Source organism: Berghia stephanieae, chromosome 4 (genome assembly GCF_034508935.2).
Source record: "Berghia stephanieae isolate SIO BIC M18660-M18661 chromosome 4, UCSD_Bste_1.3, whole genome shotgun sequence".
Classification (NCBI taxonomy): domain Eukaryota; kingdom Metazoa; phylum Mollusca; class Gastropoda; order Nudibranchia; family Aeolidiidae; genus Berghia; species Berghia stephanieae.
Window position 1 is genome coordinate 4,592,571 of NC_088363.1, and position 17,500 is coordinate 4,610,070.

General features: G+C 36.1%; 1 protein-coding gene across 1 annotated transcript in view; it reads left to right on the forward strand.

Annotated features, from left to right (window-relative positions):
* Positions 1-1,915: 1,915 nt before the first annotated feature.
* The window catches only part of LOC144969923 (uncharacterized), a 36,733-nt gene continuing 21,148 nt past the window's right edge, over positions 1,916-17,500 (forward strand). Inside the window, exons 1-11 of the mRNA XM_078908994.1 lie at positions 1,916-2,180; positions 5,253-5,378; positions 8,255-8,339; positions 8,967-9,098; positions 9,908-9,991; positions 11,301-11,771; positions 12,542-12,686; positions 13,531-13,628; positions 14,038-14,154; positions 14,958-15,108; positions 17,359-17,439. Of these exons, the coding sequence (XP_078765120.1) occupies positions 2,143-2,180; positions 5,253-5,378; positions 8,255-8,339; positions 8,967-9,098; positions 9,908-9,991; positions 11,301-11,771; positions 12,542-12,686; positions 13,531-13,628; positions 14,038-14,154; positions 14,958-15,108; positions 17,359-17,439 (1,528 nt within the window). The 5' untranslated portion in view covers positions 1,916-2,142. The remainder of the gene's footprint in view (positions 2,181-5,252; positions 5,379-8,254; positions 8,340-8,966; positions 9,099-9,907; positions 9,992-11,300; positions 11,772-12,541; positions 12,687-13,530; positions 13,629-14,037; positions 14,155-14,957; positions 15,109-17,358; positions 17,440-17,500) is intronic.

Here is a 17,500-nt window from a genome sequence, read left to right on the forward strand (position 1 = left end):
TCACAAACGCGGATGGCAAAAACAATAACAAAGGCCTGAGTGACGTCATCTGCATACTATCTATAGATAGAATGCGCTTGGCCAAGGAGTTCACAACATTGCCATCCGGAAGTATAACGGACCAACACACAAACTCTGTGTAACCATGAACTTTTATAGTCTGGTTAATACAGTTTAGTGAGAACAACTCACAAACGCGGATGGCAAAAACAATAACAAAGGCCTGAGTGACGTCATCTGCATACTATCTATAGACAGTAAAAACTGATCATGAACGCGATTGGATTCAATAGTTAGATATCACGTCGCCCAGCAACGGCGGCTATCGTGGTTTTAAACAAAGAAAATCGTTACTTTTTATTCTTCATGCTGGAAGAACTTTTCATATGTCTTGTGATTATAATGCATAAAAGTCAAAACAAGATCATATTTATAATGTTTTTCTCCTCTGGATACACTTTTATGCTCGTCGGAGAAATATTTCATAAGGGCGTCCGCCATTATTCCGATAGTTTAGAGCCAGTTACTAAGTTCCCATGCGTCATTACGAGGGAAGTGACGTCATGACTGTTGGAGGCTATTTCATTATTATCATTTCAGTAATTGGGTTTTTAAAACGCACCAAATGGTTCTTAAATGTCTTTAGACGTCTATATTATAATCAACAATATATTGCATATTACACGGTGCATAAAAACACTTTTAAAAAAGGGAGAAACAGACAAGAGCAAAGATAGCAGAAAATATATTTTTAAAAAAATACTAATTTAAAAATTAAAAAAAAACCCAAACATAAATAGTTAGCTTTACCGCGGTCTAAAACTAAAATCTCGTCGGAGAAATATTTCATAAGGGCGTCCGCCACTGTTCCGATAGTTTAGAGCCAGTTACTAAGTTACCATGTGTCATTACGATGGAAGTGACGGTACGACTGTTGAAGCGTATTTCCATTCAGAATCAATAAAGTATGTCCAAGGAGGGTTTTCGGTATAGCTGTCCTTGAGTACACTGTATCTTATCTTTATCTTATCTTATCTTATCTTATCTTACCGATACTGTCTTTCCTTCTCTTTGGACATTATTTTGTATTCGAGATCATTATCATGTTAATGTTAGAGACCTACCATCTCAAAATGGTATTATGCGCGGCTATGTGGTCTATTGGTATGACACTCACTTTCGGATCTGAAGGTCCTGGGTTCGAGCCTTGCTTGTCGCATAATTTTGAGTCCTTGGAAAAAGCTCTTTACTCACATCCTCTCACCGTACTAAGGTGTACAAGTAGGCCTATTACCTGGCCGTTAACAGGATTGTCTCTGTCCGGAAACAAAATGTAATACCGCCTCACAAGCGCCATGTCATGTCCTACATTTTAAGTGTTGCTGTTGGTCAGGGACCCCTTGTAAAGCGCGTTGAGCACGTTTAGTGGATAGTGCGCTATATATAAGCTCAAGTTCTCGGGATGAATAGAACCCCGAACAAAAAAGTGAATCTAAAATAAATCGATAAGACATGTCAAATTCAAGTTTTGTTTTTGTTTGTTTGGTTTTTTTTTTCTTTCTTTTTCTCTCTCGCGAAATGCTCAAAGAGATTTGTAAATGGTGGTCATTATTGACCGTCTTACGAAGAGTTCAGTTTTCTGTGTGTGTTCTTTTGTTTACTCTTTTACACACGTAGTCAATGCACACGCCCGCCCTGTATGTAATAATTTACATCGTCCATGAGAGAGAGAGAGAGAAAGAGAGAAAGAGAGAGAGAGAGAGAGAGAGAGAGAGAGAGAGAGAGAGAGAGAGAGAGAGAGAGAGAGAGAGAGAGAGAGAAGTGAGGAATTGAAAAATAAATAATAGGAAACCGATATTTTAATGACAATAAAAAAGCGAAATATCTTTGGGATCCAATGCGGAACCGGATACTCAATACAATCCTATGCATTTCATCAACAAGAGTGAAAGAGCGAAACGAAGTGTGGTGAAACCACTACAGAGAGCCCAGTACCAGGTGTTCACGTTTTAGTAACACCGAATTATAAAATACAACAAATAGAGAATTGTTGTATTAATGATACCGATATATCAATCTGAATTTTATTATTTAAGACAGAATAATAAATTTTTAGTCGATACCTAAGATTTTGAACAAAATATGGGAAAGCCAAGGAAGAACCGTCACGACGACGACTTGTGAGTGAAAATTTCCATTTCCATGTTATAGGCTAGAGTATGCTTATTTTACTTTGCCATGTGCTGTTCTCGACACGACCCATCCTAAGATTTTCAAGATATTGGTATATACACGTGAAAATTTGAGTTTGGTGGATTCGATCCAGGCGAAATGTTCAATCAAGTTCAATATGCAACACTCGTTTGGTTGCGGTTGTGTTGTTGCGGCTGCGGTTTTTGGATTGTGATGATGAATCGCTACCGGCTGGCGCATTTGAATTTATAGTCTTTATCTCCGTTTTGTTGATAAGCTAACTACTGATTGAAATGAGACTTTACTTTTCTGAATTTAACATGGGAATAGTAATTATGGATATTGTTCACTGGGCCGGTAAAAGGAAATCCGAAGAATGCCATTAGTATTAGAGAAGTGGGCCTTTGGCCTACCAACCTCCGCTGCACGTCCAACTCGCCTTGAGCATGCATTCACGTAAAATATAAAGATTTTTTAAAAAAACCTACCTCTGTTTCAAAAACTAGCATCTTTCACCTTTCTAAGAAACATTTTGATTTTTCAGAACTTTAGTTCGTTAAAAAATACCGGCCAATTGGACCCGTTGAGTCGAATGAAAACGAAATTTTGTTGTTTACACGGTTCAAAGGAAATGCCGTAAATAAGCTTTCATGGACTTCCTGTGTTGTTTTTACAGTGTCACGTGACCGTTTTGAGAAATTTGTCGTCTGCTACAAATAATTAGACCGGTAGGGGGTAGATATTTTCGTTGGAGCAGAGAAAAAGTGAGTATTATTTCTTGGACTTGTAGAGAGGCCTAGGGTCCACCAGCAGTCAAGTTTATTGAATAAAAGAAAAAAAGGCCTTTTACTGCACTAATGCACCAAATTGCATACCTATCTATGGACACTTTGTTCCGTATCTTTTTCCCAATAAACTTTTTTAAAAACCTGGGGCCAGGGTTGCTAGTTTGGCCTCCTGGTGGCCAAATTTGAGAAATTTGGCCTTTTCCCAAGCCATTTGGCCTCCCAAAATTTGGTTTGGCCACTTGGCCTCCTGTAACCAACTTTTTGGCTTCCTCTGACTTTCCCCGTTATATCGTTTTACTCTGGTACTGGTAAAACTTATTTTATTTGGCAATCTAAATATCTAAATGCAACACGTGCTAACGCCACAGATTGCATTTGCTAATGCTTCTATATATACGAATTTTCCTTATCCTATCTAAATTGTTTAACAAATCTAAAGAGTTTTCGCGAGGCTAAGGTGGGTTTGGTGGTATTTGGGCTCCTGCCGAGGAATCTGGCTTCTTGCTATAGCTAGTTTGGTCTCTTACTCAAAAATGATCTGGCAACCCTGCCTGGCTAGGCGAACCTTGATAACAGAAACGGGGCCCACACGATTTCGCGAGGAATTAATCATGAAAACAATTAGGATATAATTTCAACACAACTTTTGAAATTCATCAAGGATTGTCCATTACCGAATGTTTTTTGATAGAAAACAAATGCATCTTCAAATCTAAACTGCTTTTGACGGTAAGCGGTAAGTTTTTATTTATTTTTCTGTCCAAACGAATGATTTGTCCTGGTTATAGAAGCTAAGTATTGGTAACACCGGCTCAGCTCTCTAGTAGACTTGGACTTGGACACCGCTGCAGATGATTACACTTCCAATTTTGAAGAGAGAGAGAGAGAGAGAGAGAGAGAGAGAGAGAGAGAGAGAGAGAGAGAGAGAGAGAGAGAGAGAGATAAAATGAAAACATTTTTTATTGAAGTGATGTAATTTTTATCAATCCATACCTTACTTTGGTGGATCATGACTACATCAATTTATAATCACGATAAATGACCTTGATGATCTCTGCTCTGTTTAAATTAAAATACACGATTACTAGATATGTTCATCAGTGATGAGAACGGTTCTGATTCAATAAAAAATACCCAGTTCATCAGTCAGTTATTTTTTAAAAGATTTTTATGGTGCTTGCAAGACATTTAGGTCATTTCAGCGCCAGTGAAAAGGAAGAAAATGGGATAGTAAAAAAGTTCTAGTTCTAGATTTACAATTTAAAAAGGCATATGAGATAAAGTAAGACAAAGGGTAATGGTTCAAATAGGGAACAGATCAGATGTAAACTCCAAGAGCACACCATCAATGTACTTCGTTATCACCTAAAACTCATCCAGACACAAGCAAAGTATCCCATTGAAAGAATGCACTCAAATGCTTACGGTGGATCCTTATAAATTCAAAACAAATAATATAACAGTAAAACTAGAGCAATTGAATTGCGCAATATCCACTTAATATGCTCAAAGCGCTTTACAATGGTCCCTGGTCAACAGCAACACTCAAAACATGTTGGACAAGGCATAACGCCTGTTGGGCAATGGTATATTTTTTTTTGTTCGATATTGACAAGACTATTAACAGCCAGGTACTCATTTTACACCACAGTAGGGTGAGAGAATGTGCGTAAAGAGTATTTTTCAAGCACTCAACTATGCGCTGCTCAGAGCAGGACTTGTACCCTGGAACTTCTGATCGGAAGGCAAGGGTCATGTCACTAGACCACAAGGTCACACATTTGGATTATATTAGATTTTTTTTTAAAATCGAGCTTTTATATAGTGCAATATCCACTAAACGTGCTCAAAGCGCTTTACAAAGGGTCCGTGACCAACAGCAACATGTAACATGTAGAACAAGACATGACTCCAGTTAGGCGATAATACAATTTTTTCCAACAGAGACAATGCTGTTAACGGCCAAGTACTCATTTTAGACCTGAGTACGGTGAAAGAATGTGAGTGAAGAGCCTTTTCCAGGGACTCAACTATGTGACGAGCAAGGCTTGAACCCAGGATCTTCTGATCCGAAAGTGAGTGTCATACTACTAGACCACATCGCCGGGATAATTTAAAAGCCAATCACCTCTCTCAATCTCTCATCTCCAATTCGATATCCTTTTGACCAAGGCAACTGGCAACCAGTAGGTGCCAGGAGTAGATCAGAAAAAATAATTAGCAGGATCATTTTCAAGGATAATTTACTTTCACACCTCGTTTTGTTTTCAGTGATGATAGCGATAATGATGACATTGGAACTCAAAACGACACAGAAACTCAAGTCACAGGCCAGCCAGCAAAGAAAGCAGACAAGAAAAACAAGAAAAAGAAAGGGAAACAGAAGGACGATGACTGGTATTTTTTTTCCACTACCTCTATTAAATATGTCAACCTTTTTATCACGTACCTAAACTTTACTCATCAATTTCCAACTCGCTAAGTTGTCACAGGTTCTTTGACAACCTTTTTGAGTTTTTTCTTCTTTATTTCTTTGTCACTGTTGTTTTAACTCTTTCAGCGCCATTGGCTGCACTGTGCTGCCAGAGCAGAATCTGTTCTGCTGGCCAATGGCCGCACAGTGCGGCCATCCTTGAAAGGCAAAAATAATAATGTAATCCAATCCTACTTTCTACAAAAGTACTATAAATTGAATCAATGGTATTATTTCTTTCATCAGAACATTCATTTGGCCCTATTGGGGTATTTTAAATGAGATTTTGCGCTGAATTCGAATGTCGTATTGTCTTAGCTTGTCATTCTCATGCTGCCTCATTCAGGTGTCAGCCATTTTGTGATGGAAATGTGACTATAACCTCAGCGTTGAAAGTGTTAACCCTTATCCCATGTCGTTATTTAATGTGATTTAGAGGGAAAATCCTTTTTTTAAAAACTTGTCATGGGTGCTCCCACAGCCCATTCGTAAAACCTAGACTTTTGGCCACACAGATTTGATTTAAAACCTAGACTTTTGGCCACACAAGCAGATTTGGTTTAAAACCTAGACTTTTGGCCACACAAACAGATTTGGTTTAAAACCTAGACTTTTGGCCACACAAACAGATTTGGTTTAAAACCTAGACTTTTGGCCATACAAACAGATTTGATTTAAAACCTAGACTTTTGGCCACACAAACAGATTTGGTTTAAAACCTAGACTTTTGGCCATACAAACAGATTTGATTTAACTCACTCAATTATAGAGATTTTTGCTACTTTTCAAAATTGGAAAAAAATGTATTAAAAATGAGCATGTCCATAGATAGTTTTATTCAACTGCCATTAACGTGTACAATCTAAAAAAAAAAAACATTAGCTTTGATATGTTACTATGCCTATTATTTGTCTCATAAAAATGTAATAAATAGGCATGGGGTAAAAGTAACCCGTTTAAACCACGGATATAGTCGGTGTTAGGGTTGAGTGAGTTAAAACCTAGACTTTGGGAAACACAAACAGATTTGAAACAATCTTCAGCCATTTCCTTACTTATCTCACATTAGAGAGCAAGAATGATGAATCTTTCCAACAGAAATATTAATGTTGATTTTATTTTGTGATGGATCGATAGGACTGACTTGCTCTGTGATTTGTACTCGTACTCATAGTCCTTGATTCTGGGGAGTCCAATAGCTCAGTTGATAGAGCACTCGTTCACAAGCAAAGGGACAGAGATCAATCCTGCTCGGGTGCAATTTATTTTTTCTGCCCCCCCCTGTCCAGACTGAAGTGAGCGGGGTCAGTTAGATCGAAGTGGAAGTACTTTGCGATAGACTGAGTCCTATCCAGAGGGTAGCAAGCAATTGCTGTTGTCTGTTTCATGCTATAGAAACTGGGATAAACTCCGGCTCCATGGGTCTCATGGTTCTGGAGGACTTTTTTTTTTTTTTCTTCCATAACAATTCTGATTCCCAACCCTATTTTTATTTCAAGAATAGACGAGGCCAACCGTCTCAAATTGAATTTATAGCCACTCTTGTTTAACACTTATCCCAAGTCGTTATTTAAAGTCATACATACATTTTTTAGAGGGAAAATCCTTTTTAAAAGAACTAGTCATGGGTGCTCCCACAGCCCATAGGTAAAACCTAGACTTTTGGGCACAGAAAGAGATTTGAAACAGTCTTCAGCCATTTCCTTACTTTTCTCACATTAGAGAGCAAGAATGATGAATCTTTCCAACAGAAATATTAATGTTGATTTTATTTTGTGATGGATCGATAGGACTGACTTGCTCTGTGATTTGTAGTCATACTCATGGTCATTCAATTTGAACCTTAACTACCTTGATTCTTGGGGTCCGGATAGCTCAGTTGGTAGAGCACTCGCTTCACAAGCAAAGGGACAGAGATCAATCCTGCCCAGGTGCAGTTGATTTTTTCGGCCCCCTCACCCCCTGTCCACCCAGAAGTGATCTGGGTCAGTTAGATCGAAGTGGAAGTACTTTGCGATAGACTGGCATCCTATCCAGAGGGTAGCCAGCAGTTGCTATTATCCATTTCACACTATAGAAACTGGGATAAACTCTGGATCCATGGGTCTCATGGCTCTGAAGGACTTTTTAATTTGGCCATAACAATTCTGATCCCCGACCCTATTTTTATTTAAAGAATAGGTGTGGCCAACCATCTCAAATTGAATTTATAGCCACTCTTGTATAACCCTTATCCCAAGTCGTTATTTAAAGTCATACATACATTTTTTAGAGGGAAAATCCTTTTTAAATAAACTTGTCATGGGTGCTCCCACACCCCATAGTTAAAACCCAGACTTTTGGTCACACAAACATATGTGAAACAGTCTTCAGCCATTTCCTTACTTATCTCACACTAGAGAGCAAGAATGATGAATCTTTCCAACAGAAATATTAATAATGATTTTATTTTTTGATGGATCGATAGGACTGACTTGCTCTGTGATTTGTACTCGTACTCATAGTCCTTGATTCTGAGGGTCCTGATAGCTCAGTTGGTAGAACACTCGCTTCACAAGCAAAGGGACCGAGATCGATCCCGAGTGCAGTTGAGATTTTTTCTGACCCCCCCCCCCCCCCCCTGTCCACCCAGCAGTGTCATATTTCTCCTCATTTTTTTCTCTGAATTTCACATTTTGGAATTTGACCCATCCTGGCCTAATACCCGTTTGAGACGATGGGCCACAATTGTTTGTATTTTTGGTGTTTCTGTTTTTGAAGAGCTCTCATTTGTTTTGTTTTTTGAATTGTTGTTTTTCAGGGGTAAAATAGAATCTTCCAAGACGATAGACGGACCCAAAGACGATGGAGACTTGGAGGAAGTGGTTCCTGTGGCAGCCAAGAAGGTACGATTCCATTCAATAGAAAGAGAGATATTTTTTGTTATGGAACTAAAAGTTTTATTTTGTTTGCATTATTAATTTTCTCTTTCTCTTCCCCCCCCCCCCCCTCTCTCTCTCTCTCTCTCTCTCTCTCTCTCTCTCTCTCTCTCTCTCTCCATCTCTTTGGTTTTTGTTTTTTTCAGCTAAAGCACATTCAATTTATATTAATAAAGACTTGATTGTTTTATAAGATACCCTGATTTTAGTAAGATTGTCTCTTAATTAAATTGATGTTTTTTGTTTATTCATCTTAACAACGCCACTACCACATTATCTCATTCATCTAGTGTTTCCTTCATCCTGTTTTGTTGATAAAGGGGAAACCCAAAAACGTCAATTTTTTCTGTTTTCGTAATTAAATTGAAGCTTACATTCAATTTCATATTGTTATTTATTTCTCCACGCGTCGAGCAGCAACATTTACATTATTATGAAACTAAGGTATTTGAACATTTCAATATCCTTCCATTCTTCTCCTGGGTGGATTTTACAATCTGCAAAAGTATATTGATTCCTTGTTAATCATACTATATTCTATCTTTTAAGATGTTAACTTTCATCCACAACTTGATCAAATATTCATTTCTACAGAACAAAAACAAGAAAAAGGTTCAGTCAGCTTTTGCCATGTTAGCAGATATGGATGATGATGACGACGATGGTGGAGAGAATGACTTGAGTGACAAAGATGTGGAGGAGGATGTGTCGTTGGCATCAACGAAGGTTTGTAATTGAAGATTGTGTAATTCTGTTCTAATTTTATTGATATTCTAATGTTGTTCCTATAACTTGCCATATTTCTATTTCATTTCAATTACCCATTTTGAAAAGAAAAAGAAAAAAGCCATTAGCAGTGGTGTCCACCTTACGTAAAAATGCGTATTCTCAAGTATTTTTGTTCATTGTACACATTTTGCTTAGGAGTTTATGTATTATTAACTTTTTATTATTTAAACATGTTACCAATCATGTACTCTTTTAGTGTATTTAAACACTTTAATGTTTGTTGCCATGGACATTCATATAGGGAGTTCAATATATTATTATCTGGGTGGGTCATATCAGATTTATTCTAAGTGGATTCTGGAAGTGGTTACTATTGATATTGTCTATAAAGAGTAAGTTTATTCATTGATTTAAATATCAATTATAATATTGCTAGTATTCTAGTATGGTCTAATTGGCCATCATCATATTTAGTGCTAATTATAGTTTTTGAAGGACAAGACGCCTGTTAGGGGATATTTCAATTTTTTCGGAAAGAGACAACGCTGTTAATGATGACCAGGTACTCATTTTACATCTGAGTACATTGAGAGAATGTGAATAAAGAGCCTTTTCCAAGGATTTCAACTATGCGCCAAGTGAGGCTCGAACCCAGGACCTTCTGATCCGAAAGCAATTGTCATACTACTAGACCATATAGCCGAACAAATGGTTCAAATGGTTGAGGCTGGTCGGCAAGTCTTCCAATGGTTGTTTGATACTTTTGTTGATTTGTATTCAATATTGTTTTTGTTTTTGTTTTTCAGACCAAAAGCAAATCAAAGGCCAATTCAGGATTTGCCATGTTGTCAAATATGGACGATGATATGGATGACGGAGGGAACAGTGAAGTAAGTTTTCGAGATATGGATCAATTTCATTTAAGCTGCTTTTAAAATGATAGCATGGGCACACAGTTTACGTCAAGATAAAAAAAGACTAGTGTGCGTCTTACATTGCTATATATTCTGTAGTATATCATACATGCTGAATCTTAAGAATTTTTCGTAATTTAACGAATTTTAGACCAAAAATTTCATGTTCAAATACGAAATTTTATGGAAAATTACGAATTTTTAATTCTTAGTAATGATAATAAAAATAATAATTATGATAAGAAGAAGAAGAACAACAACAACTACTACTACTACTATTGGACTACTACTATAATAATGATGATGATAATAATAATAATAATAATAATATTGTGGTTGTTTATACACAATTTCAGAAATTACGAATTTCCTTGTCAAGTTACTAAAAATTCACATTAAAATTACTAAATTTGAAGTTTTCAATTTGGCAAGTCTGGTATATTGAGTTTGTTCTAATGTTCACCTTGAAGTGATCAAAACATATTCTTGTTCTAATATTAGCCTTGAAGTGACCAAAGCATCCTCTTTCTTTGTGAGGAAAATATTATTATGTAGATGGAGCGAATTTGACGTCACTCAGCTCTTTGTTATTGGTTTTAGGCAGCCATTTTGGTGATTTCTTTTTACTAAATTAAATAAATCGGACTATAAACGTTTAAGGTTACACACATTTTTGTGTGTTGGTATGTTATATCTGGCTAGCGGATGTTATCAATATTTTACCTTGACGCATATCAATATAATACATTTATGTCTCCATCTGGTAACCAGTCTTCTTTGTTATTTTTTAATGTTCTGGTTTTCATAATGAATAATGTTGAAAATGGATATTCCCCTATCTAAGAGTGTACCAGGGTTATTAAGTCATATAAAATCAAGTTTTTTTTTGTTTTTTTTTAAAAACTTATATATGTATATATTTATTTACTTATTTATTTTATTTAATTATTCATTCTTTTTTTTTTTTTAATTTACTGTATTTTTGTTGGGTTTTTTTTTTAAATGTTTTTTTTTTTTTAAAGGTCAATATCCCTATACCTGTTTATTGTCGTATTTGATAGGCGGAGATAAATCTAAACTGGCAAAGTGACGACAAACATTGGGTGTCTCCCATTCCTGAGGTGAAAAAGCAAAACAAAAAACCCCCCAAAAATGTTGAAAATGGGTTTACAAATGTAATATCCAAGAATGATAGATATATACGAGGTATAACATTTTGTTTTTTACACAGATTTATAAGATTTTGTTTATTTAAATTTTTTTTGTTTTGTTTTTCAAATTCCAGCCGGAGGAAGACAGTGTCAAAGATGAAGTCAGTGTTCAAAAGTCAAAGAAGAAGGAGAAACCCAAAAAGGAAAAGTCCAAGAAGAAAGAGGATGAAGATATCGATGCTATTCTGGCAGATATTGAAAAACCAGCAAGCAAGTCAGAGAAGAAGAAAAAGAAGAAAAACAAAGGAGATGAAGCGGAGGAGGAAGAGAATAACGACGAGGACATCGAGGCTCAAATGGCGGAGAAGATGGAGAACAAAGTGGTGACGATAGATGATCTGGATGATGATTATTTCGAGGATGATAAAAAGAAGAAGAAGAAGAATAAAAAGAAAGGAAAAGAGGAGGAGGCGGCTCCAGAAACAAAAACAGCCGCGGATGGCGAGGATGCCACAGAGGCTGGAGATGAGGATGAATTTAAAATGAAAACGGCTGCACAGAAAAAGAAAGAGAAGAAAGAGAGAGAGAAGCAGAAAAAGCTTGAGGTGATTTTTTCCACTTTTCCCTTTCGTGTGTAGCGTGTAAAGATCTGAACAAGTGTGTATGGTACAGTGTCAGACAAAGCAAGAAAGAAAAATACAAGAAAAAAATACTTTCCTTGTATTTTTCTCTCTTGCTTTGTCTGATTTGGATCATACACACTTATTCGGATCTTTATCTTACACCTGTGCTGCTCCCTAATTTGTCACTGTAACCTTTCATGAATATTACTATTACTCTCAAGCCTTTAAAAAAATCTGTAATAAGCTACGGGGCACATCGGTCTAAATATGATTCTTTTAAACAAAAAAAAAAAGAAGAAAAATTGAGGAGATATTTTTCTCTCCTTGAGAATCATCTTCCTGTTACAAATCAATATAGGTTTTATTTGACATATGTTGTTGTAAATTACCTGGAGAACAAAATCAAATAATATTCCACATAGATTTGTGTGGTGGTTCTCAGCTATTGATTACTTATTGTTTTGTCCTGCTGTGAATAGTTGGTGCTTTGAATCCCATTCTGTTTATATTTAGTTCATTATGATTTATACAAAACTATGATGTCATATTGTTGGGGTTAACAGATTAACAGGCGTTTGTTAACAAAGATGAGAATTGTTAACTGAAACTTGATGTACAGGTCTTTAATTGAAATAATCAACTTTAAAAAGGGATGAAGGGGTTGATAGAATCTTTAGTTTTGCAACCATTTTAAACTTTCGACAGCTCTTTCAACTACCTTCTCAAAATATGTTCGTGTATTTTTTATTAAGGAAAAACAAAAACAGCAAAAGAAGGATCAAGTCAAGAAGGAAAAAGAAACCAAGGACGAGTCAAAAGAAACTGATAAGGTTAAAAAGGAGAAAGAATCTGAGGGAGTTGAAGGTCATGAGGCCACACCAGAAGCTGAAGGAGAAGGTAAGATTCTAGTAAAATTTGACTCTTCTTCTTCTTCTTTTTGTTTAAAGGCAGATCTTTGTTGGATGTCGCCTCCCAAACAGTTTGACGGAACTCCTTTCTGTTTTGACATGTGGAAAACAAACTTGAGGATTTATATTGCACAAAATCCACTGATAGTAAAGTCAGGGTTTCCAATTTTACGTATATTTATGGAATTCAGTTTGTTATAAACTCTCAGTAAGTACATTATGTCTTTTTACTGGTGTTTTGCGCTCAGAAAGGTCCGTCAATGTGTTTGTGTAAATCCTCGATAAGTTTTTACCTCCTGAATTGGCAATGCCATAAATTGCTTTCCAAGGGATTCAAAAGACAACAGCAACACACAAGGTTGCCAATTTTCCATATATTTATGGAATTCATAATGTTATAAACCCTCAGTATATTTTCTAATCACCTGCGAAACGGAAAAAAAAAAGTAAGTATAAAAGTCTTTTTACTGGATGGAGTTCAGCGCTCAGAAATGGGCCACTCAATGTGTTTGTGTAAAAGTTCAGTAAATTTTTGCCTCCTGAATTGGCAACCCTCACTTGCTTGAATGTCAACCTCTTGAAGACATGAGATTCACATTCCTCCCACCAAGTCCAAGCATCAGTAACACATTATAGTCACCTGGAACAACTACAAAAGACGTCTAACATCTACGTCATGGCACAAGACTGAAGGGCTAGAGCTCAGCTGGTCGCTGGTTCGGATAAGTAAGTAAGTAAGAATTGGCAATCCTGAGTTATTCTTCTAACTGTACATTTTAATTTTTCTCATGCAAAACAGACGGCTTCATTCTCTCATTTCTCTTTTATTTCAGGAGGTGAAGGTCAGGAAAAAGAAAGCAAAAAGAGAAAGAAAAAGAAGGCGGATAAAGAAGAGAAAAAGGAAGAGAAAGCAAAGCCAACAAATAAAAAGGTTTGTTCAAACTTCTTTAGTGTCTTGTCTTTTTCTTTTTTTAAAATTCGATTATCAGTGTTGACAGAAATCATGGGTATCGGGTGGGCTTTTCATTGTAATTGCTCTCTCTCTCTCTCTCTCTCTCTCTCTCTCTCTCTCTCTCTCTCTCTCTCTCTCTCTCTCTCTCTCTCTCTCTCTCTCTCTCTCTCTCTCTCTCTCTCTCTCTCTCTCTCTCTCTCTCTCTCTCTATCTCTCACTCTCTGTATGAGAAATCCATTTTATTTTAGGAGAGGGGAGGTGGGGAAGTAAGTTCTTACCGAAATACAGTTCTGCATTTCTTGGTCACTTATACCTGATTTGAAGGCCACAAAAGTTTTGATCATTTGGTAAATAAGAACTTTTTTGTTTGTTTGTTTTTATGTTACAGATTGCTGCTTTGAGAGAAGCACTGAGGATACAGAAAGAGGAGGAAGAAAGAGCGAAACAAGAATTGGAAAGGTTCCAGAAAGAGGAAGAGGAACGTATTCGAAGGCTGGAGGAAGAGGTAATCTTGATTTTGATTATTGCTTAATTGATTTTTGTTTTTTTTTTAAAGAAGTGCATTGGCCTTTCTATTCTGTAATTATGACAAACTTTGTTGTCATGTTGATAGTACAAGTTCTACTTTATCATCATTTCAATCTTCATCAGATGTGTTTTAATTTTTTTAAAAACAAAACAAAAACATAAAAGGTTTTTTCCTGACATTGAAAGTCTGACAGGGGCTTTTTGAAAAAGGTCTCGGTAGGTTGATACCAGCGGGTAGATTTTTCTATTAGAGGAATGTATTTTAGGGGAAGTGAATGAGATAAACTGTGGTTTACCCGTTCGTTTTTTTTTTTCTTTAAAAATAAAATTATTGATATTTTCTTATATAAGATTTAAGATACCCTCCCTCTCCCCAAAATATTTCATACCTGCCAAGTACCCTGATAAAATCAGATTTACCCCGATTTTTTCTTGATTTTACCTCACCCCGCCTAATTTCGGGAAACTCTGATTTTTTAATTAATTAATTAATTTTTTTTAAATGGCGAGAATGAATTTTTACGATGAGCGTTACTTTTCTTTGCGGGGAGGTAGTAATCATGGGCGACCTAAAAAGTCAGTATCGATATTAGTAGTTTCCGTTTCAGTAAATGAAAACGCCTAGGGTAAGTTTTTTTTGTTTGTTTTTTTTCCTCTTAACATTGCTTACTCCTATTTTTTTCCCTAGACTCCTATGATTTTTTGAAGAAGCATCCTATTTTTTTTCACTATGGGTTGGCAGGTATGATATTTTATAAATTTTCATTTTTCCCTTTCCAGGAGCAACGTAAAGAGGAGGCAAAGAAGAAGAAGAAGGAAGCCAAGAAGGAAAGAGAGGCGCAGCTTAAAAAGGAGGGAAAATGGCTAACGGCCAAACAAAGGCAGGATAAACAAAAATTGGAACAAATGCTGGAAGCAATGAAATTGTCAGGTAGTTTGTCTCATACATGCCGCATTTTACGAATTTTAGACAAATTTCATGGCCAAATGCTAAATTTTATGGAAAATTACGAATTTTTAATTCTTAGTAATACTTAATAATATTAATAATAATAATAATAATAATATGATAAGAAGAAGAAGAACAACTACTACTATACTACTACTACTACTGTTATAATAATAATAATGATAAAAAGAAGAAAAACTACTACAACTACTACTACTACTACTACTACTACTACTACTACTACTACTACTACTACTACTACTACTATTACTACTATAATAATGATAGTAATAATAATATTGTGGTTGTTCATACACAATTTCAGAAATTACGAATTTCCTTGTCAAATTACTAAAAATTGACAGAAAAATTACTAAATTTGAAGTTTTCAATTTGGCATGTCTGTTGTCTTAATGTGAACAATGTGTAGAAATCATGATGTTTACCAGTAGATGTAGTAATAACCAGTAGACTTTTGACCAATCAAAGCGGTGAATTTGTGATACGCCTTCACATGTGCTCGGCCAAACGTAGTTTGTAAATAGTAACTTGAATGAAATTGACCTCTCTCTGATCTTTGTTATTATTTTTTAAACTTACAAATTGGTGACTAGTTATCACACGATTTTCTCGATCATATTATAAGCTTTTAAATTTACACATAGTTTTCAATGTTGGTTCTATTGAACAAGCAATTAAACAGTGGGTATTTTACTTGGATACATACCATCGATGCTAAAACTTGTGTATTTTCCTATGTTTACCAATCACTGCCATTGTTTATATTATGACGACTGACCCAGAGGCGTGGTTATCTAGGTGTTTCTATTATAGATAGTGTGCGCTTGGGTAAGAAACTCACAACATTGCCACCCGGAAATATAATGGACCAACACACAAAACTATGTGTAACCTTGACCGTTTATTATAACGACTGTCCGAGGAGGCGTGGCTATCTAGGTGTCTATAAAACAGCTGGTTGCAATTGAAAAGTCATTTTCCAAAATTTTCTAAGTCAGCTTTTCGATTTTTTGGAGTTATGGTACTTTGTTATTGAAATATAAACAACAGAACTATTATCTAATTATATTCTGGTCCTCCAAAACTCAGTAAATCGATTCTAATGAGAACTGTCAAGTTTGAGTGGTTTTCCAAAACTCAATCTCATGTGAACATGACATTCCAAAAGTGTGCAAGTCGAAACGGAACATGCGCAGTGAACCTTAAAATTGTAAACGTACTTTCAACTTAGCTAGTTTTTCTTTACCAAACACCTTTGTGAGATTAAAACTGAAAATGAATAGTCACGTTCAATCTTATCCAAATTTGAAAGAATTTTAGTTGCCAATCAAGCAGAAATAGAAAGAAAAAAAATCGTGGAAAAAGACGGAAAATAAAAGCATTCGTTTTATAAAAAGAGAGAAAGACTGCTTTTTTGTTAGGCCTGTTTCTGCTCAAATCTCTCTGCCATGCTACCCAGCCCCCAGCCCTTTTTTCAATCTTCTTTCTTTTTCTTCGATGTTGAATTGACCCAAGGGTGTCTAGAGGCGATAATCTTGTTGTGTCATGAATAAACAAGCTCAATGCCAGAGACTATCATGCACTAGATTAGACCATGGTCGCTACACTTTACTCACATTCTATCACTGTACTCAGGTGTAAAATGAGTACCTGGATGCTAACAGTGTTGTCTCTGTCGAAAAACAAATTAATGTAATATCGTCTAACAGGCGTCATCCTGTCCTACTTGTTAAGTGTTGCTGTTGGGTAGGACCCCTTGTAAATCGCTTTAAGTGGCTATTGCTCTATATAAAAGCTCAAGTCTGTACTTTTGGGGTGTTTGTTTGTTTGTTGATTTCCTTAGGTTAAGTTTTAGATCAGTTTCGTTCAATCACTCACTCAATCCCATGCCCAGTTGATAGTCAGGGGGACATGCAGGATGCAGACTTCACATCCTTACGCCATTCGTCCCGGTCTCTGGCCTTTTCCAGTAGCCTATTGAGATTCAGGCCTGTCCACTCTTTGATAATGTCTTGCCATAGTTTTTTCTGTCTTCCTCTTCTCCTCTGTCCTTCACAAAATGCCTTTTGATAAAATTGGTAGCGCTGATTTTCACATCCCACCTCATCAAATATTTTGATCCTTTTTGATGTCCATGCTTTGATGTCGTTTGAAATTTGATTTTTAATTACAAAATTATTTGATTTTTAATTACAAAATTATCCGATGTAGGTGTCGAAGTGGGTCCCAGGCCAGCTGCTGAGAAATCTTCCAAACACGGATTTGTGTACGCCAAGAAGAAAAGACCTACAGGTATGTATTATTAGTAACAGTGTTTTTATGCTTTAACTCCAGTCATATCATTCATAAATAT